The sequence below is a fragment of the Trifolium pratense genome, linkage group LG1, assembly GCF_020283565.1.
Source record: "Trifolium pratense cultivar HEN17-A07 linkage group LG1, ARS_RC_1.1, whole genome shotgun sequence".
In the NCBI taxonomy this organism is placed as follows: Eukaryota; Viridiplantae; Streptophyta; class Magnoliopsida; order Fabales; family Fabaceae; genus Trifolium; species Trifolium pratense.
In genome coordinates, this window is record NC_060059.1 from 36,277,784 (window position 1) to 36,305,206 (window position 27,423).

Here is a 27,423-nt window from a genome sequence, read left to right on the forward strand (position 1 = left end):
CGGATCATAAATTTAGAGAATAATTATCATGTGAGATTTGGAAAGTTATTATCACGTGTAATTTAGAAAGTTATTATCAAACTCAATTCTGCTAAATCATTTTTTTTTTGCAATACAACCAAACACAACCATAGTCATGTCACTAATCACATTCATTATTTTGATTTTAACATTGTAGATTTAATATTAACTGATGATCAATTGATACAATATGTACTAGCAGACCAATTGTGATTTAAATTATGTCCACAAAGTGTTAAACTCCATCAACTTTCATAGGAAAGATTTCATACGACAATTAAGCACCATCAATTTTCATTGCACAATTTAAACAATTAAAAACCGATAATCTCTTATATTATAAGCTTGCCAACATAAGCTAACCCTAAACCAAATTTTTTCTCCTCTCATTTTCTCTTTCTTTTTATTGCAGCTTTATATTAAAAAAATACAGATTGTCATCGAACCTGCATCCCTTACTTACAATAAAACCTTTCAACCGCTAAAACATGTGCTTCAATTATGAAAAAAATTTAGGAATCCTAATATGTTAACCCTGTTTTCAATAAATTTGAACGGCGGAATTAATCACAATTTTTATTTATTTATGGATGTCTACTTAAGTTTATGTTCTTGATTATGTCTTTCATTTTTTTTTAACCTTTAATTATCATCAATTTTTTAACCTTTAGTTATCAGCAATTTTTTTTTAATAAGTAAACAAAACTATGGGGTTCCAAAATTATTTAAAAATATATAAAATATAAAATAAGCACATAAACAAATATAGAATAATTAGTCTATGAAATCCCCTAGAATACTCTTATTGAAAATGCTCTTAGAATTTTTGTATTTTATTTTTTATTGTTACATATTACACCTAATTAGACTCATGTACCGCATGGGTCAAAGTTCTAGTTTATAAGAGTATTAAATGAAAATAACTATGTTAAATGTGATTAATTGGTATGTGTGATTTTTTCAAAGTGTTCCTTATAAAAAGGACCGGAGAGAGTATATCATAATCATGTAATGTAACTATCATGCGCACTAAATGTACCCTAATCTCTCACCAAAAACACTTATTTGAATTGACTAGAGTTGCAACGTCATACATTAATGAATTTCTTAAATTTGTGACCAGAAACAATCCAAAATCCCCAATAACACACCAAACCACATGTTGGTATCATCTTGATTTTCAATTCACGAATCTTGTTTATTTACTTCTATTCTATTTATTGTCCTCAGTTGTTTTTGTCCTTAGTTGTTTACTTGCACTGCACCCCACTCCACACATGTATTACACCCCACTCAACATATATATAATTAGGAAAATGTTTAAGGATGCGTTCAAGCATTACTTAAACATACTAATAAACAAGTGTTATCTTGAAATTTGTGTTCTCAATACCTTAAAAATATAAAAAATATTTTTCTAAAATTAACTTTATCTTTAATTTTCTTTTTTAAGTATGTTTAATAAACGTCTCAGAGACATTATTTAGCATGACACATATAATTAATACGGATAATGCTAACATTTTCTCTAAAGAGACATGTTCATTTTTTTTTTACAATGAGATGAGAATCGAACCCAAGACCTATAGCATACTACTCAAACATTTCACCACTAAACCAAATATAATGGCTTGACACGTTCATGTTCTTTAAAAGACATGTTAATCAAAGTAAAAATAGAAATTTTACGTTAAAGAAAACAAAATTTAAATATTTAAAAAATTGAATGTACAATTTACAAGACAATTTTTATGAGGACTCCTTTATATATGTTTTTAAGGCATGTACTTCCTTCGTCTCAATTTTTTTTTTTTAAAAAAAAAACTTATCCCAAATTATAAGTAAAAAAAAATCCAACTTTTATTATTTTTAATATTTATTTTTACTTATTCTCATGAAATTAAATGCAAATTATATTTAATTTACCCTATTTCCTTTTTCATATTATCAATGACCAATAAATTTCATTTTTATATCATTTCATGAAACTTATTTTAAGAAAAACACAAATAGTTAAACTTCAAATTATCATATTTTACTTTTGGTAATAAGTGTAATTTTTTTTTTCTTATAATTTGAAATAGAAAGGGTATATTAACGTTTTCTAAATTACTCCTCCAATTATTTTTAAAAGAAACAACTCATTTTTTATATTCATTAAATAACTTATATATCTTACGTATATTATATTATTATATTCATGTGATTTTTCTTATAAAAAAGATCGGAGGTAGTACAAAGTATTATAATTGTATTATAACCAACACAATATAAACCCCTCAACAAATTCAATCACAAAAATCATAACCCTTTGAATTCATCAATACTCTTTCACCACCCACCACCACCATCATCATCATTATCATCATCCACATGGGTTTCATATGGTGGATTTTAGGCATAATTCATATACTTCCACTATTCATCATAGATTCAATCCCTTTAATCCATAGCCTAACTCCACAATCACCAATACAATGCAACCAAACAATCTGCACCTTAAAAAACTCGTATGGAACATGGAACGACCGCAAAACATGTTATGCACTCAATGTGACATACCCAACAACAGAACAACAACTTCGTTTAGCAGTTTCCTATGTTGTTCAAAACAACCTTAAAGCAAAAATTGTCACAAAATTCTCACACACAATCCCAACACTTTCATGTCCACAACAAAATAAAAACCAAGCCTTTTTTATCAGCACAGAAAAATATGATTCTGAGATTCAAATTGATGCTACCAATTTAACTGTAACCGTTGATTCAGGTGTGAAACTTCGTCAATTGATTGATGAAGTTGAGAAAAATGGGTTTAGTTTAGTTTCTGCACCTTATTGGGAAGGTGTTACAATTGGAGGTGTAATTAGCACTGGTGCACATGGTAGTTCTTGGTGGGGTAAAGGTGGTGCTTTTCATGATTATGTTTTAGGGATTAATATTGTTGTTCCTGGTTCTAAATCTGAAGGGTATGCTAAGATTTTGAAGTTGGATAAACATGATCCTTTGTTTAATGCTGCTATAGTTTCTCTTGGAGTTTTGGGTGCTATCTCTAAGGTAAAGTTTGTTTTATATGATTTCAATTTTTTTCCTTTATTTAGTACTTTATTTGTATTAGTACTTTTTTTTTTTGTATTAGTACTTTATGAGTGGGGATCGAACCCAGAACCTATAGCGTACTACCCAAATTTTTTACCACTATAGCGATGCTAGTGGCCTTGGTATTTAGTACTTTTGTAGGTACTACTATGTATTTTTTCCATGAAAATAGGAAAGAAAAACTGATAACTAATTTCTAAAACTAAATATGGTAAAAATAAGTGATTAATGCTTATTTAATATTCTAATTCTAAAATGAGAAATAATTGTAAGAGAAGGTATTGGTTTGAGATTTTGAAAGACTATTTCGGCAATAAAAAATATTGAAATTTTTAAAAGACTTTATGAGATTATATATTGATTTTGTAAGATTTTGAAAGACTTTTCTTAAAAGACTTTTTACGATTAAGATTTTTAATACAAGATTTGAATGGATTCATGACACATATTTTTCAGATTTAAAAGTACATTATGGATTTTAAAAATTTCGAATAAATCAATAATTTTAAAAAAATAAACTCAATATATACCAATAATAAAATGAAAAAAAAAACTTTATAAAAAGAATGAAAAGGGAACAATGAAATAATATAAATAAGTAAAATAATTTTTTTTATATATTAATGAATCAATTGTCAATATATATATATATATATATATATATATATATATATATATATATATATATATAAATATAATTAACAATCGTTAAAATAAAATATTGAATTGTTGTAAAAAAAAAGTAAAGTTACAATGAATCAAAAGTTAAGTTGTAAAGAAAAGTCGTAGAATTTGTTAAAAAAAAAAGTTGTAAAAAACATATTTGATATGTGAACAAAGAAAAGAAGAAGAAGAAAAAACTAGGAACTGTGAAAGTAAAAGATGTTTGATTTTAAAAATAGGGGGACTAATTTTGCAAGATAGGTAAAATAGGGGGATAAAAAATGCGATTAAGCCATTTTTTTTTACCATGATATTGGTACGAAGATTTCACCGTCGTTAGCGATGACTAATTTCCGTCGGAGAACCTGTGGGGCACACAAGGTGGGTTTTTCCCTCCCAATCGAATTTTCTCCATACAAATGAGTCATAAATCGAACCTCTAACCACATGCTTAAAGGAGACCAAAACCCTTACCACTTAGACCAATTCATTGTTAGTCATTATCATTTTCAATTTACTCTAGAATAAGTGCACGAATTATCATTTTAATTTTAAAGATTTTTTTTTCCAAGTACGTCTAATGATTAAAATTTCACGTTTAAAGTGAATAAATTAAGTATTTATGGATTGTCAAAAAAAAAAGTAGAGTATTTAATATTTATGGTTCGATTCTCGGCCGCAACATATATAATGCAACGTCTCTTACTAACTAAGTTAAGTTAATATGAATATCTAAATTACTCTTTTAATCTGTACCGTAACAAATAAGTTCAAATAAATTTTAATATTTTTGATTAAATTCTCATAAAATTTATTTTTTAAAATTCAATATTATAAAAAAAATATTTTTTTTGTTGCTTTCGAGCTGTTTGGTGCGTTTATGAAAAACAATACACATCACATGATGGACTTCCGTTATCATTCATTGCTAACGGTGCATAACGCGTTTTTTCTTTTTTTGTTGCTATATTCAATGCTATTGATCATGCATTCTTTCTTCTTTTTTTTGTGTGGTGAATATTGATCAATCTTATTGGTGTAGCTTTACAAAATTTTATGAATGAATTAAATTAAATTAAAACATTGCATCAATCTTAAAATATAATTTAGTATTTTTAACCGTCTGGATTCTGGCAGGAACTATATTATTCGTGGTTCGAACGAAAGATAAGTAAGTCTGAAATAATATTGTTCTAGTCGGAGTTTGAACTCATATTCTCTCGTACAATTCCTTTATAATTGAACTCGATAACTACTTGAATTCAATTCATATTGTAAGTGATCATATATATAATTTCAGATTTTCATAAATTACATTGTTAAACTTGCAGGTAAAGTTATCTATTGAGCATAGGTTCAAAAGAAGCATAACCTTCAATTTCACTGATGATAATAATATTGAAAATGAATACATAGAACATGCAAAGAAGTATGAGTTTGCAGACATAACTTGGTATCCATCAAGACACACAGCCGTTTATAGATATGACTTCAGGGTTCCCTTAGATACCAGTGGTGATGGAGTCTATGATTTCATTGGATTTCAAGCTAATAACATCTTAATCTCTGAGTCAGTTAGAGGAGCAGGTAAATAATTATCTTAATCATCTTTTACTCTTCTTAAATCATCGTCATATTGTTCTTATTAGAAAGCAATAACCAAATAAAGACGAGGTTTTAAATTGCGTTTGCAGTTTCTGTTATGATTTTTCATATCATGGGAAATTGTAGACATGTGGTTGATACGACCACAATTATGATCGCGTTCATATTTTAACTTTAGTCTGCAACCACATCGCAACTGCAATGATCGCCACATTATCTTCAATGTGGTTTTGGTCTTTTTTTTTTTTTTTTTGGTCAATTGTGGTTTTGATTTTTTTATTTTGTCACATTTACGATTTTAGTCCTATTTTTAAAGATACAAATTTGGTTCCTCATTTTCTAAATATCTTGTATTTTTTTGAGATTTGGATCCTCTCCAGCTCATTCTCTTCTGCTGCCCATGCTACCATCATCTCAGTCGTCCATTTATATTTTTTCTCTCTCTTTGAAACTATTTCTTTTAATTAATTTATTTTTTATACACGGTTAACCGTTGGATGAAGAGCAAGAGGGATAACGGAACAAATGAGACAGTAGAGGGGACCAAAATCGTAAATGTGGCAAAATAGAAGGATCAAAATTGCAATTATACCATATTTATCTATGATGTTTGATAATATCAAATGTTGCAACCCAACTACAATTGCAATTTTTTTTTGTTGACTCATTGCAATTTAAAACTTAAACATAGCCCAAAGTTTATATGGAAGCCATAACATATATACATTGTCATGCAGAAAAATTGTTGGAAAACTTAGGAAACACAAATGGAAAATGTTTAACAGCATCAACAACATTGGCATTCAAGAAATTAACAGCCAATGGTTTGAAGAACAATGGCCTAATCTTCACTGGCTACCCTGTAATTGGTTACCAAGGAAAATTACAAACTTCAGGTTCATGCTTATATTCATCAAAAATAGACACATCATGTGCTTGGGATCCAAGAATCAAAGGATTGTTCTTCTATGAATCAACAGCAATTTTCCCTGCATCAAAATTTGGAAACTTCATTCAAGATGTGAAAAAACTAAGAGATATAAATCCACAAAATTTTTGTGGTATAGACAACTATAATGGAATTATGATACGTTACATTAAAGCCTCAGAAGCATACCTAGGACAATCAGAAGATTCTATAGTGATTGATTTCAATTATTATAGAGCAAATGACCAATTTACCCCTAGATTAAACCAAGATGTGTGGGAGGAATTGGAACAAATTGCATTTTTTAAGTATGGTGCTAAGCCACATTGGGCTAAGAATAGGAACTTAGCATTTATAAATGTGAAAAATAAATATCCTAAGTTTAATTTATTTATTGATGCTAAAAATAAAATGGATCCACAAAATGTGTTTTCTGGTGATTGGTCAGATGAGATTTTATATGGGAAGGAATTGGTAAAATTTGATGGTTGTGCTTTGGAAGGACAATGTATTTGTTCTGAAGATAGACATTGTAGTCCACAAAAAGGGTATTATTGTAATTATGGTCTTGTCTACAAGGATGCTAGGGTTTGTAGGAAATTGTCAACCTTTGTGAACACTGATTCACTCCAATGAGGTAATGATGTATTTGATTTGTTTGAAGTAGTTGAATCAAGATTTGATGAGGCACATTTTTACTCTAGTATATTTGAAATTTGTGTAGCCTCTTGCATATGTTGATTATGAATTTTAAAAATATATTGAATACTTGATTTTTTTTTATAAAATAATTGATGTTTCGATACAACAAATAGTTTTGAATCGTTTGATAATCGATTATAAGAGTAGTTTATAAACGTCTACACTCCTCTATGGCTCTATATACTAAAACATTTTTAACTAAAGATAAAACTATGAGGGATTTCACAACTTCTGAAGTGGACAAAACATTAGAAAAGTGTTGCGCAAATTGCAGGTTTACATTGGCGACGTATGTGAGAATCGATGGTTTAAAGTCACGTAGGAAGATCCTATGGCCCCTTAACCTTTAGTAAGGGCTATTGTTCTAGTACACCATAATGTTTCACATTGCTTGAGAATCGATGTCATTAATTAGTAGTTTATAAATACTTACTTACACTTCTCTATCCACAAAGACTTTTTATAAATAAGGACAAAATTGCGATAATTGACATAAAACTCAAAGTGGACAATAACTCAAATGTATAACATACTTAAAGTCGAAACAGTTTCAATACAAAATAGCTGATTTCTCAAAAATCATGTAAATGAATAAATAAATTATTTTAAAAAAAAATATTTATAAAAACCTTTGAATATGCATTTTAAAAATATATTGAATATTTTCTAGAAATTTCTAAAAGGTTTCGAAATTACATTTCTAGTGTTTCAAAAAATGCATTCTCTAATTAACTTCAATCATCTATCTATCATCGCAATTAAAAAAGTTCAGAACTAAATGTCATTCCATCCATCACAGAATAAAACTTCAAAACAAAAAACAAATATTGTTAAATAAAAATAAATGGGCCTTAAAATTCCAAATCAGCCCATTTCAAACAACAATTCTTGTACCAACTACTTGTACATCATGTCTAATTATACCACTTCTATCATCAAATAGAAATAAATAAATTAAAGTTTCCAAACCAAATTTCTTTCTTGGGATGAAAATCAATCTTTTCCCCATTTTCTTCTTTTGGGATTCTTCTTCAACTCCTCTTCATCAGTCTCACTATCAAAATACATTGAATTGTATTGAAAAATCTCATCATCGTCATCCATTATAATATCATCAGCTCCATACTCTTCAATTGTGTCCGCGGACACACTATTTTCCTGCAAGAATAAAATAAATTTTTTGTCGGTAGAAATTAAACTCTATACTTCATATAATGTACAATTTTGTCGCGTGTTATTAGAATTTTTTTCTCTTCCTTTTTCATAAGATAGATAAAATAAAATGTTCATAGACTAAAAAGAATATTTCACACAGTTGTTAAAAAATGTAGTTGTAAATGGAAAACTGTTGCCATGGTTACTAAGCTAGAATTGCATTGCAAAGACTAAATACAAAGAAATTAAACTAATAATCAAAACAAATCCAACATTGGTAAAATCATGATAACACTATAATTTTAACAATCCTACCACTAATTTAGACATGCATTAAGAAAAACAATTTTAGAAAGTGAGTATTATAAGTTATTAGTACTTACTTCAAAAAATTTGGAGGCGCCTTCTCCAAACAGCAGGGGATCGCGTGGGAAAAGCTCAAAGTGAGAGGCAGAGGAAAGTTTTTCCTCATTCCATGAAGATGATGAATCCGAGTCATTATTAATTTTATTTATTTTTTCTTTTCCTTTGTTAACGATGCTCAATTCATCATCATCTTCATGATTATCTGAAGCTTTCATTTTACCCTCATCAACTTCAATTGTTGGAATCATGTTTTCACTTTCTTTGATCCATTGACTTATTTGTTTCTTCTTAGCATGATATATTGTCTTTTTTGAATCCAATTCTTTAAATATGTCTGCTAGCAATCTAATCTTTTTTGGAGAATCCTTTGAAGTTATATTACCTTGACAAACATTTGGTGGTGGAACACTTGATATTTGAATGTTGCAATTATTTTCCAAGATAGTTAGCTTTTCTGAAAAAGAAAAGAATTATAATACATATAAAATACTCCCCCCTCTCACAACATTTGTCTCGTTTAACAATTTTACAAAGATTAAAAAAAAAATATAAATCAAAGAAAAAAATATGATCATTTTATTCAAATATCTATATTGATTATTTGTATATTTTCCCTGTTATATAAATGTAAAATGGAAAATAATAATTTAAAAGTGGTGCAAATAACATTAGTTTGATGATAAAATTGAATAGTAAACAATTAAACTTATAATCTAAATTAAAAGTGGACAATCTATGTGAGACTTCTATTTTTTATTTTTTGCAAATTCGATAATTATTAAAAAATGAAGAGTATTAAATAAAATAAAAAATTAATAATCTTTGTAGTTACCTGTGTTTTTAACAAGTTCAGCTTCATTATCATCATCACTGATGATCATCATATCATCAGCTTCAGAGTTGACAACATTATTATTTGAATTTTCTACCGATGGATGTGATGGTTGCTGCTCCGACTGTTCATCACTGAATTAACCATAAAAGACGAGTTAAGATATTGAATTGACATATTCTCCCTCTGATTTTAAATATAATAGTATATAGTACTCCCTCCGTCCCAATTTGATTGACACATTTTACTATTGTGCACTATTCACACATATTAATTTGACCTTATTTTTCTACAAATAAACAAATATAAATATTAACATATAAAATGTTGTTTGATTCGTCTCGATGAGTATTGTCAAAATATCAAATTTTTATAGTTTTTACTATTATACAATTAAAAATATTAATCATCAAAGTTATGCATCGGCATTCGTGAAATATTCAACTGTATCAATAAAATTAGGACGGAGGAAATACGATGTATTCTCAATCATTTATCCCGATGTTACTCCTTATGCTCCCTTAGACCCTTTGACATGACATACGTAAATGAGACATGGACATGACACTTTGGGGAGATGTATTCGTTTTCGTTTATGATAATTCTACATACTTCCTGTATATAATAAAATGTTTGTTTTTTAGATTCATTAAAAAATTGATGTATCTAGTGAACCAGAGAGAGTATTTATAGTTACTAATTATAATAATTTAGTTTTGGGTCTTGTTAAACAGTGCCCCGTGGCACTCTTTAAGCATTTTCTTTAAAGAAATAATTTATCCAAAAAGTTGAATTGTTTCGATTTTCAATGCGTTAACTTTACACATTTTCATAAAATTTTAACAAAAACTTATTATTTAAGATGCTTAAAGAGTGCACTCGTGCCCGGGGTACTGTTTACCTTTAGTTTTTGTTTCAAAATAATATTTTACATCATCTATATATAGGACAACAATATAACATCAATGAAAAATATTAGTAACAACATACATATAAATTTAAGTGAAGGCAAATATATATTTTGCAATGTTAGATAAATTAAAGCAATCCAATCTAAGAAACTACATTTTATGTTAATTAGATAATAATAATTAAATTAAAGTAATAAGAGGATATATATATAATAATTAAGGAACAAGTCTTACCGTATAGTGGAAGCTTCAGATTGGTGTGCATCCAAATGGTTGTCTTCGGATAACTCTATCCATAGTGAACCGATTTTGATAGATTTTGCCATGATGAATTCTTGATGACTATAAATGACATATTTACCAAAATAAGTTCATAAGAGTTTTGACCAAACAAAAAAAGTTCATAAGAGTTTAATTTATAGGTATATAATTAGGGATGGCAAAAAAAAAACTCAAACCCGAAAGACCCACCCGAACTCAAACCCAAGTCAACGGGCGAAACCCGTTTTGATTGGGTTTGGGTTCGGGTGACACCCGATAATATGGGTGTGAGTTTGGTATCAGTCAAACTCACACCCGAAACTCATGCACCCACCCGAAATATTTTATAATTACCTAATTACCCTCATAGTCTCCCTCAATTTCCTTGGAAGACCTTAAATTTTAGTTGTAATTTAATTTCTTGAAAGTCTACGTTTGAATTTCCTTGGAAGACCTTAATTTTAGTTGTAATTTAATTCAAAGTCTATGTTGGAATTTAATTTCTTAAATTTGCAAATTATTTTCAAATGTGGTGCGGGTTTGGGTTTGGGTGGAAAAAACCCGAACCCAATGGGTGTGGGCGGGGGTGTTGTTTTGCCACCCGAACAGCCTTTGGGTTTGTGTTTGGGTGATGATTTTGGGTGTGGGTTTGGTAAGTGTCAAACTCGCACCCATGGTCGCCCGTTGCCATCCCTATATATAATTGTTTGTCAAAAAAGAAATATGTAGTATAAGTATAAGTTTATTGAAATGTACTTGAAAGAGCTTATAAATTAAGTAGGTTGGTCGTAAGTTATTTTAATGGCTTAAGTAATAAAAACTTGCATTGTAAAATTTAGGTCATATGATAAATTTAAATAAGCGGAAAAAAATAAATTTTTTATAATTGAATTTACGGTGTAGTTGATTGTTAGATTAAGATAGAGTAAAATTATCTCTTTTAACCTAACGGTTACAATAGACTATACAAAAATGCTAATTGTAAAGAATATAATTTTTATGTACCAAAAAAAATATAGAATATAATTTTTTTCCTCTTTCAAGTGCTACCAATTTGACAGATAATTCAAAGAATGGATTCTTCCTAAATAGAATCACTCTTCCATTTAAAAATGTTCAATTCCTTTTTCTTTCTTTAGATCCAACAAATCTTTGACTAGTATTTTAAGAATTGAAAATTTAGACAATAACTTTAATATATTTCAATTGACCACCAACTATAAAGTAAGATTGATCATCAACACAATAGAGCAAAAGTTATTGGTTCTTCTTTTTCTTTTCTTTTTTTGACGGGTCATTGGTTCTTCTTGTAAATCCTTAACTAGTCAAATAATGATAATTAAATAATATATTTAAAACTAAAATAAATTAAAACCATAAAAATTTAAAATTATATTTAAATTATAATTTAATTAAATTTTCAATAATCAATTCCTATAAGCCTAATTGACAATTGGATACAAATGTAAATGTGAGGATAATTTAGTTGGTTGGAAAATTGCAATATACAGAGGCGACCAAAGTTCGAATTCAGGATTTCTCATTTAGTCACTTTAACAAGTGAAATTATGAGAACTAGATTATTCGACAAAAAATAAAATAAATTGCATACAAATTGTACAATAAAAGCTATTATACAAGTTAAATAGACTATATAATATCCAAATTAACGGCAATTGAACCATTTAATTTGTTCAAATAGCTAAATTCGAATTAAGTCTTATAATATTGTCATATGATATTTTGTCCGTGTCCATGTCAAATATGAATAACATGTAACCCTAAAAATCAAATTCCCCAAGGAAACTTTAAAACCAAAATATGTTGGCGTATATGTGTGATTTTAAAACTATCTTGAATTCAAATCGAAGGAATAATTCTTAAATTTTATTCTCAGATCTATTTTGATTGTCATTTATGCAAATGAATTTGTGATTATCCCTATATTATTTTTTAGAAAAAATTATTTTAAAATTCATATCAATCGCAAAGTCATGACAAAGCTTAAAAAAAGGGAAAATAAACACAAAATTTTGTCTTCGGACATGATTGATAAATACACCAATTTCGAGACAATGTATCATTCTTTAAACTACCATTTTACACGGATAAAAAGATCACAATATCTCAAGAATAAGTAGAGTTTTGTTTAAGTGGTGATATAATTGAATCATGTCGGAATTGGAAAACAAAATTAAACATGCTAAGATTTAATTCATACCTGATTTGCCTGCTTGAATTGATGAGATCTGCACTTAATGTGTATCTAGGTTTTCTCTTATGCTGCGGCAAAAATGTGTTGCGCTCGCAATGGTAGAAAGACTTATATATCATTACCCTATATGGTATTACGAAAATGTATAGGTTGGTAAATGGGCCTACTTCGAGTGCCCAACCCAAAACCGGTTAGCTTCCGAACAATAGTGAAGGGCCCAACAACTAAAGCAGTTGATCCAAGCTTCTTATATCTTTGGCTATCTTAACCCTATTCAAAACATATCTTTCATTCAATGTCAGGTTATAACTTACATTGGTGAATCAGACAAACACTTATCTTACACCAACAAGGAGTCTCTTTTCTCACGCAATTCAAAACTTAAGCCTTTCTACATATACGGGCCCACTAGTTTAAAGAGTCTACTTGAACAATATATAAATGAGCCAAACTAGATGGGAGTTGGTTTTGCACCTCCTTATTTATCTTTTACGGCTAATCGTTTTCAATTTCTTTTTTTTTACATTCAATACCCTTTTTAGAATCTTTTATAAAAAATGCAATTATTTTTTTGTTTTTAAATGAAACTTTATTTCCAAAACACATTATATCATTTGTATGAAAAAAAAAATTTCTAAAATACATGTATATGCATTTCAAAATTGAATTTTTGTAGTGCATATACTTTGAAAAATTAACTTCGACTCTAGAAACATAATCTTCCACTCACCATTGTTCAATGCTTTATCCTGCGCTAAAAAATACGGGAAAAGACATTAATCAAAGGACCCTCCAAATATATTTAGACCCCATAACTCCTAGATCAATAAGGGTGCAAATCATTGATATCTAATCTATATAATAAAGTTGATTGTTCTAGAAAATTCTCAATTGCCCTTATTTAAAATGTTGCCATGTGTCCAAAGTAAGGGCAATTGGTGTCCAAAAATTTGATAACTAAACTAAAAGTACATAACTAGCCAAATCATCTAAGCCATATGACATTTTGTGAATGAAAATGAAAGGTATCATTGAGATTGAACCAAACCATCTAAGCCAATCACATGAAAAAGACTCTTCAAATTACAAATGAACTATATGACAGTAACATCGCTCGTTTTAAAGAAAATTATTACAACATCGTAATGATACTTGAGCTCCTTTCTTCTCCTCTTGTGACACATGATTGAAATCCAACAACTTGAAGGTATTGTTTAACACTATAGGACCCACCATTGTCTTTGTCTCCATAATCGCAATCACATTAGGTTTATGCATGGGAACACCTATCATTTATATTTGTGTCTATACTAGAATTTCCCTATGCATGGTTATCTATATTTTTTTTTGACAGTGCATGGTTATCTATATATTACTTGCCCAATCTGTAAAAATCCAAACTAGACGCTCCATGACAATTCCACACATTTTTTTTTTTTTTTTTTATCATTTTGTGTATTCATGAGAAAATTAATCCAGAATAATGTTTTTCACACCCTATTCCTATTGGGCCAAGTCAGGGGTTTCAACAACTATTTTCATCTCTTCACGAAATTTTTTTTTTCTACCCCAACAATTATATCTTTACCCCAACAAATAATTTTTATTTCCAATTTTACCCTTTTTATCATTTGACTTAATCTTTTTATCAAAGTTTTTCGGTATTCAAAATTTCAAACCAGAACAATTGAAGAAAAGAGATCTGGTATTTTTTTTTTTTCATAGTAAGAGTTCCGGTATGTTATAAAGAAAGAGATCCGGTATGTTATAAAGCAAATCAAATGGAGATAGCTACCGGAAAAGTTCGAAAAAGAAATCCGGAAATTTTGCCACGGTTAAACCGTGGCTAAACACATTAAAACTTTGGCTAAAATTCAAGTGAAGATTTGGCTTCCTTCGATTCATTCTTATTCCATTATTAATTCCTATGGTTGCAACTCTAGATCTCCTTCCAACGAAAGCCAAACCCCTAATAACCCAATAACCCACGGTTGAAGCGAGGACGATTGAAGATCTCTGGTTGTGATTAAACCCAAGAATCGTGCAATCCTTCAATTGAAGTTCTCTGATTGTGATTGAAGCTCTCTAAACGATGTCAAGAAAGCCTGTTCGTAACAAACACTAACCAAAACCCACTAAGCTCATGTTTGTAATCTTTGTTTGTTTCTCTATACACCCAGTGGCGGAACCAGGAAATAAAATTAGGGGGGGCCGCTAGAAAATTAATAATATATAAATTAAACAAAAAATTAGATTTCATATAAAAATTTAAGTAATAAAAAAATTAAATTGTATACCGTAAATAATATTCTACGTGTGCCAAATGACTTGAAATTATCAATGATTTATTTTAAATTAATACTTGCACAAGTTTAATTGTATAGAACTATATATTTTATCATAATACATGTGTACTTAAAAGAGAATTATTGTTTTTATTTGAAAATAATTGGCTTGTTTCTTGAAGAAAAAAATAGAAAAAAAATCAACTTTTAAGAAGCCAATTATTAAATTATTTAAGAAAAGGGTATTAAAGTATTTTCAAAAGAAAAAAGAACAAAAATGAAGACCGGCATAGGTGAGGGTTGAACTTGCGACCATCAAGAGCAAAAGAAGGACATCTCTCTTTAGAACCACCAGGCTACGCGTTACTTATCAACATTTGTTTGCAACAACAAATATATATAGGTTTCAAAGTAGAAAAATACAAAGGGTATTAAAGTAATTTCTCATTTTTTCGGGGGTGGCCGCGGCCCACCCCAGCCACCCCCTAGTTCCGCCACTGTTAATACACCCTCGATTTGTTATTAAATCTGGAAAATTGTGTTGTTATAGGTTTTTAATCTTTTGTGGTATAAGAAGCATCCAAAAATTTGTAATCGAAGGAGGTCTGCGAAACTGCACTTGAGGCAAACCTTTCGGAATTCTTTTCCATACTTATCCGGTAACTATCTCCGTTTGGTTTGCATTATTACATACCGGATCTCTTTTCTTTAAGTGTTCCGGTTTGAAATTTTGACTACCAAAAAATTTTGATGTTCCGAACAAAATTTGTAAGGGTTAAGTCAAATGATAAAAAGGGTAAAATTGGAACTAAAAATTATTTGTTGGGGTAAAGGTATAATTGTTGGGGTAGAAAAAAAAAATTCCTCTCTTCACCATGACGCCATCCTTATTGGGCTTATCACTGGTTAAAATTATTTTCGATAATTTCTCATTCCACTCACTCACTTTCTCACCTACCCCCTGTTTTTTCATTTTTGGACTTGGTCAAAAAATTCGGAACGCGTTTTCCGAATTTTTTTAGTTCAAATTTGGAAAAAATTCGAAAAACACATTCCGAAGTTGTTTTTAAAGGCAAAAAAATTTCGGAAAACGCGTTCCTAATTTTTTGACGAATGACAAAAATGGAAAAACAGGGGTAGGTGAGAAAGTGAGTGGGTGAGATGAAAAATTTTCACTATTTTCTTATAGAGTGATGTATCTATATAGAGTGTACACAGTAAAATTTTGTGGAATAATTATTTAATCCAACAATCTAAACAAGTGCACCATGGAAGACATGTGAAGGTCTTGCCATAACTTTACATCTTGAAAGAATAATTGTGTAATTGTGAAATTCTATGTATGAATATCGACTTATGTATATTGTAATGTTCCTGCCAAGATATATGATTATCTAATGATGGGTATGAGCAATTCTACTATGGGTACAACCCCAAATTTTTTATATATACACTCACATCAATATAAAAATTAAATTATAAATAATTTAGTCACATCAATCAATATCAATTAATTATTTTATTTTTAAATTTTATTTAGGTTATGTGTGTGTGCCTAAATTGAAATAGTTTGTAGTTGTGTCTATAGAAGTGTTTCTCTTATGGGTATATGTATGTTTCTAACAGTTTTTGGATAAACTAAGATCGAGACAACAAACAATCTAGATCGTTGTTAATTTAAATTCATATAATTCAATTCTATTAATTTAAAATCAAACGACCAAAATTTATTTATTTATTTTTTTGTCAAGTAGTTTAATGACTAAAAATTTATCTACATATATAATGCAATGTTATGTCAATTAAGCTAATTCACGAGACAACGACCAAAATTTATTACTACGTCTTAGTCATCCAACAGAAAATTCAAGTTGTTTTGGGATTTACCATAGGTACGTTCAAAGCTATGCAAGGCTCCACTCCACACCTCGACATCATCACACAAAACCTTGTGCTGAAGTTTTGTTTAATTTATAAAGTATGTTAAAATAATTTATATAATCAGATTTTATTTATAATATAATATTATTTGCCATTCAAAAAAAATTGATAAAGAAAATAAAAATCCAAAAGCACATGTGTAGAAATTTCGACGAAGCCAAGGCATGAAAATGAGATTGTCATATATCATGAGAAAGTAATATAATTAAAATGCTCTAGAGTGCTTTTTTTAATAATTTTTTTAACAATAAAGCTAGAGTTAATTATTACAAGAATGCAACTCTCCATATATCTATTTGGACATTGGCTTAAGAACACTTCATAAGGGTGACAGGTAAATTATAAAATAATTTTTACTTAAAAAAGTAATATGGCAACAAGCATGAAGACAAAATATGAGAAATGAAGTCATTGATCATGAGAAAAATATAAAACAAACTAATATGATGACAAATCAGTGCAAACCTTTACAGAAAATTGAATTGCCTATAAAATATACATTCTCACTAAATTATAAAATATAATTAAGTAGACCCCCCTTCCACATTTCTTAAAAAAAAAAAAACCCTTCCACACAAACTCACACCAATTTAATTCCCTTTCATTAAAGAATAAAATAAAAATCACACCAATGTTTGCATGATTGCATCTGTATTTACATGTGTGCGTTTGTGTTTACATTATTTTGCTTTCGATTGATTTTTTTTACGAAAAGATGGTTATAGCTAGGGTTGTTTTCAACTTTTTAGAGGTTCCGGTTCAATATTAAAAACATATTTTTAATTAACAAATACAACAAAATTTAGAAAGGATTATTCACTATTTAAATTATAAATAACATAAAAAATATTTATAATTGTATATAATATTAAAAAGAGATATTTTAATTCAAAATTAAATTTGATGTACAGATTAAAACAACCTGGAAATTGAGTTTGTGAATGAGTTCTATATAATAGTTTTAATTCTAAGGTTTTTTTATTAAAAAAACTTAAATTAAAAGTAACTAGAGCTAAAATTATGTAAAAAAAATGTCTCCGTAAGGATTTAAACCAAAGATCTTTCACACACCAAAAAAGTATAGCCTACCATTAATCTAATGATACACATCAAATATTTTACAAACATTAAAACTAAATAACTATTATTTGAAACTTGATGCCGTCGCACATCAGACACATGAGTATGAACCAGACCTACTTATGAGAAAAATATAAAATAAACTAATATGATGACAAATCAGTACATGCAAACCTTTACAGAAAATTGAATTGACTATAAAATATACATTCTCACTAAATTATAAATTAGAGTACTTTATAGAGTACTTTTTAAATATAATTTAGTAGACTCCCTTCCACACAAACTCACACCAATTTAATTCCCTTTCATTAAATAATAAAATAAAAATCACACACTTTACCAAAAAATAAAATGAAATCACACCAGTGTTTACGTTGCATCTGTATTTATTTTTTTTTTTTTTTGCATTGCATCTGTATTTACATGTGTGCGTATGTGTTTACATTATTTTGCTTTCGATTGATATTTTTTTTTACTAAAAGATGGTTATAGCTAGGGTTGTTTTCGACTTTTTAGAGGTCCTGGTTCAATATTAAAAACAGATTTCTAATTAAAAAAATACAACAAAATTTAGAAAGGATTATTCACTATTTAAATTATAAATAACATAAAAAAATATTTATAATTTTATATAACATTAAAAAGAGATATTTTAATTCAAAATTAAATTGATGGAAAGATTAAAATAACCTAGTGATTGAGTTTGTGAATGAGTTCTATATGTAATAGTTTCAATTCTAAGTTTATTTTTTTTAAAAAAACTTAACATTTTTAATTTAATTAAAAATGACTAGAGTCAGGGACGGACATAAGGGGGGGCAAGTAGGGGCTGAGGCCCCCCCTCTTGTCATATTTTTTTTCTTTCATATACTTATTCCTGATATATATGTACACATAAATTAATATTTGAGAGATGTGTTAAAAGATTAGTAACGACTGATTGACGCAAATCATGCACCCACAACATAGTAATTGTAACAATTTACTACTTTAAAATATTTTGATAATATGTATTAGACACTATTAAAGTCGAAATTCGATTAAGTTAGTTCTGATTGTTTGCTATAAGTGAGAGATTATTTTCTGCTATGAAGATTGTGAAAATTAGGTTGAGAAACAAGATAGAAAATGAATTTCAAACTAATTAATACAGATTCAGTTGTTGATGAATTTTATGATATAGAGCAATATCGTGTACAATTTAGATAAACAATGTAATGTATTTTTTATTTTTTATTGAATATATTTAAGTACTATTATAATTATGATTATGATTTATTTAATATTTATTATTTAATTATTCCGGCCCCTGTTTTATAGATTCCTGGATCCGTCCCTTCTAGAGTTAAAATTATGTAGAAAAAATGTTACCGTAAGGATTTGAACCAAAGATCTTGCACACCAAAAAAGTATAACTTACCATTAATCTATTGATGCACATCAAATATTTTACGAACATTAAAACTAATTAAATAACTATTATTTAAGGCTCGATATCGTCGCACATCAGACACATATGTATGAGTCGGACCTACTTATAGCATTTTATTCATAATCATCAAATAATAAATGTTGTTACATATGAAAATCAGGCTATAGATAACTACCTTTAAAAGAATATAAACTACTCATTTATTTGTCTTCTATTAAATTCTGCTTTCAATCCCCTCTTATAAAACAAATAAAAAATAACATGATATTTCAAAACATTTTGAGGAAATAAATAACTTTTTGTTTTGCTCTTGCATTCTTTACAATATTGCATATTAGTCCTATTTATGTATAACTATAAGAGGCGCAAATCATATAACTTTGAAGAGCGTGAATGGTCTAGCATAAGAACAAATGAGTCTAATATAGTTGATGAATAACAAATGAGTATCCACCAAATTAGTACCTATGAATTTTTGACATCCACCACTACTAAAAAAAAACATCCACCAAATTAGTATCAAAGACAATTTGTTATTGATGTTGATGAATAACAAATACAAAATTTAATAATATTACACACCTAAAAAAACTTTAGTAGTTGATGAATAATAAATATAATGTTTTAAACTTGGCTGGAGTTCAATTTTAAAACTTATATGTCCATCAAGGTGTTTGACCTAAAGTCAAACCATGAATGATATAAAAAAAATAAAAACTACACCATAAATCCTTTTGCCGATTTTATAGGATTGTTAGGTCCAACTCAAAATTCTAGTCAATATAAAATATAATCCTATGAGATGCTATGTTAGTATAATATAAAAGATAGTATTAGTTAATACTATATATCTAATAATATTCTTACTAAATATTTTATTCGATCTTTTTTATAAGAAACAATTCATTTTTTGATTTATTCAATAACCGATATATCTTATATATCCAAGTACACCAATATTCGATAAATCTAAAAGATAATTTTTTTTAGGCAAAAAGATAAATTGTTTCTTATTAGTAGTATATTATGCACCTATAATTCTTTAATATTAAAAATTTAAAAATATATAAAAGACTTGTGAATGAAAAGATAATAATAATGTGGTGAAATTTTGTTGTTAGGACAAAGTGACAAACTTTACGACATGTACGCAAAGATCACCGTCAAAATATTTGTCAATTCCACGTCATTAACAAACTTTTAAAAACAAAACTTAAAATTCCCAAACTAACCTCAAAATATTATCTATTCTCATTCAACTCCTTTTTTCTTTTCTTTCTATTTTTTCCTCGATATATACGAAACCAACTGAAGCAACAAACTCAGAAAGCAAAACTTCATTTTTTTTCTCTTTCGCTTTCTCTGGAAAAATCATCGTCGTCGTTTTTCCATTGTCATTGTCGTTTATATTGTTTCAGTTTTCATGGAAAGAGTTGTTGGTGGAAAGTATAGAATTGGTCGGAAAATTGGTAGTGGATCATTTGGTGAAATTTATATTGGTAAGAATTAACACACAAATTTCATTTTTTTTCATTCATTTTACATGTTTATATTAAATTAAATTATATTTTATTTATTTTTGTTTTGATTATGATAATTTTTAGGGGCACATATTGTGACTTCTGAGCTTGTTGCCATTAAGAAGGTGAGTCTATGGAAATTGTTACTTAAATTTTTGGATATTTCTGACAAAAATTTTCATTTTTTGTCTTTTTGTTGTAATAATTGTGATTATATTTTTTACTATATTGTTGTATTTTAAATATGAAGAGACCTATGTTATGTTAATTAATGTCATGTTAGAGTAATTTGAGCTAGGAAAGTGTATGCAATCTTTGTTAGTTTTTTAAAGATGAGTAGTTGTGGTGATTAGAGGAAATTAGAGATGCAGGATCAAATTTAATTAAGTAGTTAACCAAGACATTGAACTCAAGTGGTTAATGAGTTTCTCGTAGGACGAATCGTTTGGGAGAAGCCGAGGTGGAAACAATTCTTGGCCAGATTTTACTTACCTTGCGGCTGAACTTTGGATTACTGAGGCTCATTCCCCTGAGAATCAGAGAGTTAATACCGATTTTTTTTTATTTAAGTAGTTGCATTGTTTTAGTCATATTTTTCTTTGGGCTTTAGTGTTTGCCAATGTCGACATATCAATCTTGTGTCTAGTGTTCGATTCAAAAAAAAATTCCGTGTCTAGTGTCTATGTGTCTGTGCTTCATAGATAAAATTTGTTCCTAATTTAAACAAGGTGCGAGTTTCTTTCATGGGGTGCGAGCGAGGTATAGGGAAGAGAGGAGTAGACAAGGAAGAATGAGAAAGTAATAGATGTGATGAGTAATATGTGCTACATGATTGATTATATTGGGATTCGATCTCTGACTGAAACAATCTTTGGTTAGACTTTACTTACTTTGCAGTTGAATTTCGTATTACTAGGCCTCTTTCCCATAAAAGTCGAATGGTTGACACAAAAAAGGATTATATTCAAGGCTTAAATACAGTTTTACTTCCTGCTCTATCCTTAAGATTTTAACACTTTTAGTATTCACATGTTTAAGGGATTAAAAACACTTCATAGAGTGTATTTATGACTTTGTGATGATTTATAATAAGCCATGTTATTGTTTTATAGGAGAGCAAGAAAACCAAACAACCACAGCTACTATATGAGGCAAAGTTATATAATATTCTTAAAGGAGGAAGTAAGTTATAAAAGCAGTACCTGAATTTATGTTGAATCTGAATGTCCTTACAGTATTTTCCCGTTGTTTTCTCAGTCCTAATTCTAATTCATCATAGTCATGGAATTTAAGGTGGTATTCCAAGAATGAAATGGTTTGGTACTGATGGAGACTATAATGTTCTAGTTCTTGAACTTATGGGACCGAGTCTCGATGACCTCCTTTACTACTGTAGTGGCAAGTTTTCGCTAAAATCGGTTTTGATGTTGGCTGATCAGATGGTAATCATTCATTCATTTCATGACTTGTTACATATTTATAGCATAAACGCATATCATATAAGTGCTTATGTATATGCTATTTCTATAAAGAAAGATAAAATAAACTCAAACTGTTTTCATATAAGCTGTTTTCGTAAGCTATCCTTGAGAGTTTATGAAAATAAGCTGAAAACAGGTTGTGGACATGTAATAAGCTGTTTTCACAAGCTCTTCCAAATAGTCACAGAAATACTTATGTCAGGAGATAAACTAAAATAAGTCGATCCATACATAGAATAAGCCTTTTTTATTTCTCTGAATACAGCTTACGAGGATAGAGTTTCTACATTCGAAGGGATTACTGCACAGAGATATCAAACCAGATAACTTCCTCATGGGTCTTGGGAAGAAAGCAACTCAGGTAGCTAGCTTAATTAGTATATTTTTTCCTGTGTATAATTCCTCTTTATACTTCCAATTTTTAATATATGATAATTTATGAAATATGTTACCCTCGCAGGTTTGTATGATTGATTTTGGACTTTCAAAAGGATATAGGGATCCTATCAGTTACAAGCATATCCCTTACAGGTATAAGAATTTTCTGTTTCAACTTTTCTGTTGCGAGTCTTTTCTCTTGATGAAAATTAAATTCATTTACATAATAACATGTTAATGAATTAAATTCATTTTGAATTTTGGATTCATTTTTAGTGTCTTATGCCTTAATGTTTTGTTTTACTTTGATAAATTCATCCAGAGAGAACAAAAACTTAACAGGAACAGCGCGTTATGCAAGTTGCAATACTCATAAAGGAATTGGTGAGTACTTAAAGAATTTCGCCTTCTTTATATGTAACCAACAATTTTCTCTCTAAATTTTGGTTTTACTTCTTCAGAGCAAAGTCGCAGAGATGATTTGGAGTCTCTTGGCTATGTTCTTTTGTACTTTTTAAGAGGAAGGTACGTCTCACCCTAATGATTGTACTGTCACCACTTTTTGTGAGTATCAGTTGCTCCGAGTTTCTTTAGGTAAATGTAGGGCTTAACTATATGGTTCTTGCATTTTAGCCTTCCTTGGCAGGGTCTGCAAGCTGCCACCAGAATGCAAAAATATGAAAAAATTTGCAATATGAAGTTCTCAACTCGTGTTGAGGTATACGCATCTTGTTTCCCCTTGTTACATTCTCCCTCCGGAATTGAACATAAGTGAAAAAGTACATCTAAAATAGTTTCGTGACTACAAACTTCTTGTTCTTAGGTACTTTGCAAGTCATATCCCGTGGAGTTTGCGTCTTACTTTCATTATTGCCGCTCCTTGTCATTTGATCAACGACCAGATTATGGATATTTGAAGCGACTGTTTCGTGAATTGTTCACTTCTAAAGGTATTAAGTGAATGTTTATCATGTTCAAGTACTGACTTGTTTAAGATGTCAATTGACATACACGTTGGTTGATTAATTTTGTCCGATTGCCATTAAATGTCATTGTATCATTGTTTGCGCTCTATTCGATATCAAAGCATAGTTAAGATTAAAGCTGGTCCATGTCCCGAGCAATTTAGTCTGTGAAATTGATAATTCTCGATTTCATTGGTCCTTCTGAGACAGTTTTATGGGACAAAATTGACTGATCCAGAAGGTCTTCATACAGTAGAGGGTTTTAATTTCATTAATTTCAGAGACTAAAGTGTCTGATTCCTACAATTTCAAAAACTAAACCGATACGTAATTCAATTCTTATATATACGTCATCTATTAATGCAATTGAATCTTGTTTGGCAGGATATGAGGCTGACTATTTATATGACTGGACGATTTTAAAATATCAGGAGATTCAACAGGCAAAGGAACAAAATCTATCAATTGTGTGTGATTCCTTAATTTGCCGTGTTTGAATTTCCATTTTGATTGGATTTCCTGTTAGTGTTATTATATTTGTATTCAATCTTTGTTCACCTTTTGCATGGCTAAATTTTCAACACAGCTGCTCGAAGTTCTAACCACTTTTCTCCATTGTGACATATTAAGTTATAACTTTAAAAACCTCGAAAACATTTTAGTTTCTATTATTTTTATTTTTCCTAATTTTATTTGTAGGAACGTGAAATGTTATATGGATTTTATGATAGCTTATGCATTAATTTTGTACTGATTTTGTTTAATTTCTCACTCACAACTCGTAGGCTCCAGTTGCTATGCCTACCAGTCTTGAGCCAGTGGATGTGGATGAGCATACAGGTAACTTCATCCTTGTGGATGAAAAATTAAGGAGCCGTCTACTTTGTAAAACCATTTTCTATTTTCATTTTCCTTGTTAACAAATAAAACTAAAACTAAAACCATTTTCAATTTTTTTTTTGAAAAAGCAAACCATTTTCAATTTTTGCTTTTAGTCTATGTAAAATTTCTTGTTTTAGTGCCGAAATGATTTTACTTTTAGTCTATGCACATTAGAACACTTTATAATGACTTTAGTTCCGTTTTCAGAAGTCAATGATTGTACTCAAAATGCTGTGGCAAAACCAACAATCTATACCGATCGCCCGCGTGTTTGTATGAAGCTCAGGGTAGCTGTTGAAAATACCGATCTTGATGATGAGATTGAAACAGATAAACAGGTATTTGTACCTCTATGCATAATACAGTTACAAATTAAGCTATGCCGATATTTTAGTTTGATGTATATTTGACTGAAGTAATTAAATTGAATGAGATATGATTTTTGCAGAATGTGAATACTAGTTTACCTATTTCCACTGTCACGCCTATAGTGTCTACAGAAAATGTCGCAAAACCAGAAAGCACTGTAGAAGTCTCAAACCCGGATGGCGTGTTAGGGAGTAAATGTGGTGTTCCAGATGATGTTGTTCCTTCACTACGCCGAGTTTCATCCATCAATTAGAAGGTAAGGGAACCACTAACCCATAATTTGAACTCACACTCTTAGTATCACAAATTCTACCTAACAAAGAGGTATCAAAGCTTGCCAACCCAACTCACTTTGGTTGGCTCACGGGTTACAATCCATATTGACATCTCTGTAGAATGTTTTACTGACCAGCTTACTTGGTTTGTTTCTCAGTGTTGGGTGCAGAAATTTGAAATATTCAGGATGAAAAAATTCGCTTTGTTATGAAGCTTCATTGAGCCTAAGGAGAAGCATGATTTGAAGTTGATCAAAGTGTTTTGACCTGTTTTTTAAGAGATCTCGGTTGAGGGCTCTAAGTGCACTACTGATGGTGTATAAGAAACTCCAAGAAAGTTGAAGGAAGTTCTGAAGTTGATTGACTTGCCAGTCGCCAATTTTCGAAGAAACTGCTGCTTATTCGAAATTGGAAGACAGTTACCAACCGTTACAAAAGCAACAGAATAAAAAATTGCCAAGGCATTAGTTTCTTTTAGTTATAGTTTGAATTAAAATCTTGTTAGATAATAGATATACCTAGACAGTTGCTACATTGCTTGGAAAATATGTGTTAGGCTCTTAAACATGGTAGTTAATTACTTAATTATCTTATAAATTCTAGTATCAGATATATAATAGGGGCTGAAGTTCTCACACTAATAACCTCACATGCCTACCATAGGTTATGTACTTTGAATTTTTTTCAATCATTTCCTCGTATTTTTTTTATGACAGTGTTAGGATTAGTTGGAGTTTATCATAGGTAGTTGCAAGTTGGTTAGGACTAGTTGAAAGTTTGTGAAGATTAGTAAACTTAGTTAGGATCATTGTATAAAGTGTACCTTACACTTATTGTAATCAACTTTTCTCATTGTATCAATTCGAAATAATCAATCTTTCTCTCAATTAGTTTTTCTCTTTGTTGAGCTCTATTATGCTTTGTGAATTTTGTTTCTGCGTGTTGACATTGTTATATGGAATCTTGTTTTGAGTACTCAACCTATGAGTGCCGATCTTATATCGCCAGAAATTGATCTTGAATCTTTTAAATCCGTCAACTTGTGTAATCTCTAGGGACCTAGTTTTAGTCCTAAATTTCATTTCAAACTCATTTGTTTCTGCGAAAATTCAACGACAACACTCACACATGGACTTTGAAAGAAGCCAAACCAGACGAACAAGAGTCATGACAAAGGAAGATACCTTGAAGGAGGCGTGTGATTGGCCTAGGAGGATTCTCTTGGTAGTTGAAATTCCATTTTCCACTGTATTATGATGACACAGAGTTCTCTTATATTGATGATTTCTTGTGTATATTTACTTGTTTTTGGTTTCTATCAGATGATGACACAATCTTTCTTTAGTTACAGTCACTAACACATTAGCTTTTGTTTTTCTTCTCTTTTTTCATAAACATGAGTTATCTCATCCTTATCTTCTTTGATATCTGCTATTAGGTTGATAGGAAACCGAGATCCGACTGAAACCTGTTTTCACTGTGGGGTTGGTTCACTTCATGTCCACCGGCCACTTTTTCAGTCTTCGGCAGATTAAGCCCGTGATGTCACAAACAGGCATCGGGAGTGAGTCTGTATTATTCATTTCAGTTTCATTCAGATTGGAAGTTTTGGGCCCGAAATCGACCGGTGTCCACCCTTTTATGCCTCTATGAATGAATTAAGGTCAGTATTTGTTTCTATCTTTACTTGAGTGGAGCCAAAGATACATCATGCATAGGTTAGACTTAGACCTATTCATTTAATTTATATGTTCTTGTCACTTGTCACAAGTTGATCGGAGAGGGAGTAGAAGTAAAATAGTGGACACTCACCATTGTCATCGTTATAGTACATGACAAAGTTGAAAATGAAATAAAGAACATGATGATGTTACTTTTGCATGTCTCATTAACCACTAATTAGAGTTATACTAATAATTTAAGGTAACATAATATACATATAACATTGGATGATCCTTTGACCAAGTCACATCTATAAGCTTGTTTTTATATGTGAAGTTGATTGGTCACAGAATGTCACCATATTGTCATAATTATAGCACATTGATTTCTTG

The 27,423-nt window shown here is 29.6% G+C and overlaps 3 protein-coding genes across 5 annotated transcripts; 2 read left to right on the forward strand and 1 right to left on the reverse strand.

Moving 5' to 3' along the window:
• The first annotated feature begins 2,252 nt into the window (after window positions 1-2,252).
• Window positions 2,253-7,003, forward strand: LOC123902884 (L-gulonolactone oxidase 3). The gene is made up of 3 exons (XM_045952698.1): window positions 2,253-3,078; window positions 5,115-5,370; window positions 6,126-7,003. Exons 1-3 carry the CDS (start codon window positions 2,395-2,397, stop codon window positions 6,950-6,952), a joined length of 1,767 nt encoding a protein of 588 aa, XP_045808654.1. The 5' UTR covers window positions 2,253-2,394; the 3' UTR covers window positions 6,953-7,003.
• Window positions 7,004-8,011: 1,008 nt separating this feature from the next.
• LOC123893356 lies at window positions 8,012-13,053 on the reverse strand. The gene is made up of 5 exons (XM_045943242.1): window positions 12,765-13,053; window positions 10,517-10,624; window positions 9,372-9,505; window positions 8,557-8,993; window positions 8,012-8,176 (listed from the first exon to the last, which is right to left on the reverse strand). Exons 1-5 carry the CDS (start codon window positions 12,875-12,877, stop codon window positions 8,012-8,014), a joined length of 957 nt encoding a protein of 318 aa, XP_045799198.1. The 5' UTR covers window positions 12,878-13,053.
• Window positions 13,054-20,784: 7,731 nt separating this feature from the next.
• On the forward strand, window positions 20,785-26,256 carry LOC123902885 (casein kinase 1-like protein 3). 3 transcript variants are annotated; one of them, XM_045952700.1, is made up of 15 exons: window positions 20,785-20,998; window positions 21,104-21,144; window positions 22,132-22,201; window positions 22,313-22,461; window positions 22,766-22,861; window positions 22,961-23,031; window positions 23,201-23,262; window positions 23,340-23,403; window positions 23,512-23,596; window positions 23,702-23,828; window positions 24,228-24,310; window positions 24,629-24,683; window positions 24,933-25,063; window positions 25,174-25,350; window positions 25,528-26,256. In XM_045952700.1, the coding sequence occupies exons 1-14, from the start codon at window positions 20,923-20,925 to the stop codon at window positions 25,345-25,347; spliced, it is 1,284 nt and encodes a 427-aa protein (XP_045808656.1). In that variant the 5' UTR covers window positions 20,785-20,922; the 3' UTR covers window positions 25,348-25,350; window positions 25,528-26,256. The 3 variants fall into 3 exon arrangements, with proteins under 3 accessions (XP_045808656.1, XP_045808658.1, XP_045808657.1); XM_045952701.1 differs by lacking the exon at window positions 20,785-20,998 and having other exon boundaries at window positions 21,098-21,144; window positions 22,299-22,461; XM_045952702.1 differs by lacking the exons at window positions 24,228-24,310; window positions 25,174-25,350; window positions 25,528-26,256 and having other exon boundaries at window positions 20,805-20,998; window positions 24,933-24,978.
• Window positions 26,257-27,423: the final 1,167 nt, after the last annotated feature.

Coding starts and splice junctions, on each gene's coding strand:
- LOC123893356 (XM_045943242.1), bottom strand. CDS start 12,877: ATGATATATAAGTCTTTCTACCATTGCGAGCGCAACACATTTTTGCCG. Junction 10,625..12,764: donor AATTCAAGCAGGCAAATCAG/GTATGAATTAAA, acceptor TGTCATTTATAG/TCATCAAGAATTCATCATGG. Junction 8,177..8,556: donor GCGCCTCCAAATTTTTTGAA/GTAAGTACTAAT, acceptor TTATTCTTGCAG/GAAAATAGTGTGTCCGCGGA.
- LOC123902884 (XM_045952698.1), top strand. CDS start 2,395: ATGGGTTTCATATGGTGGATTTTAGGCATAATTCATATACTTCCACTA. Junction 3,079..5,114: donor TTTTGGGTGCTATCTCTAAG/GTAAAGTTTGTT, acceptor TTAAACTTGCAG/GTAAAGTTATCTATTGAGCA. Junction 5,371..6,125: donor TGAGTCAGTTAGAGGAGCAG/GTAAATAATTAT, acceptor ATTGTCATGCAG/AAAAATTGTTGGAAAACTTA.
- LOC123902885 (XM_045952700.1), top strand. CDS start 20,923: ATGGAAAGAGTTGTTGGTGGAAAGTATAGAATTGGTCGGAAAATTGGT. Junction 23,404..23,511: donor TTGTACTTTTTAAGAGGAAG/GTACGTCTCACC, acceptor CTTGCATTTTAG/CCTTCCTTGGCAGGGTCTGC. Junction 24,684..24,932: donor GGATGTGGATGAGCATACAG/GTAACTTCATCC, acceptor TTCCGTTTTCAG/AAGTCAATGATTGTACTCAA.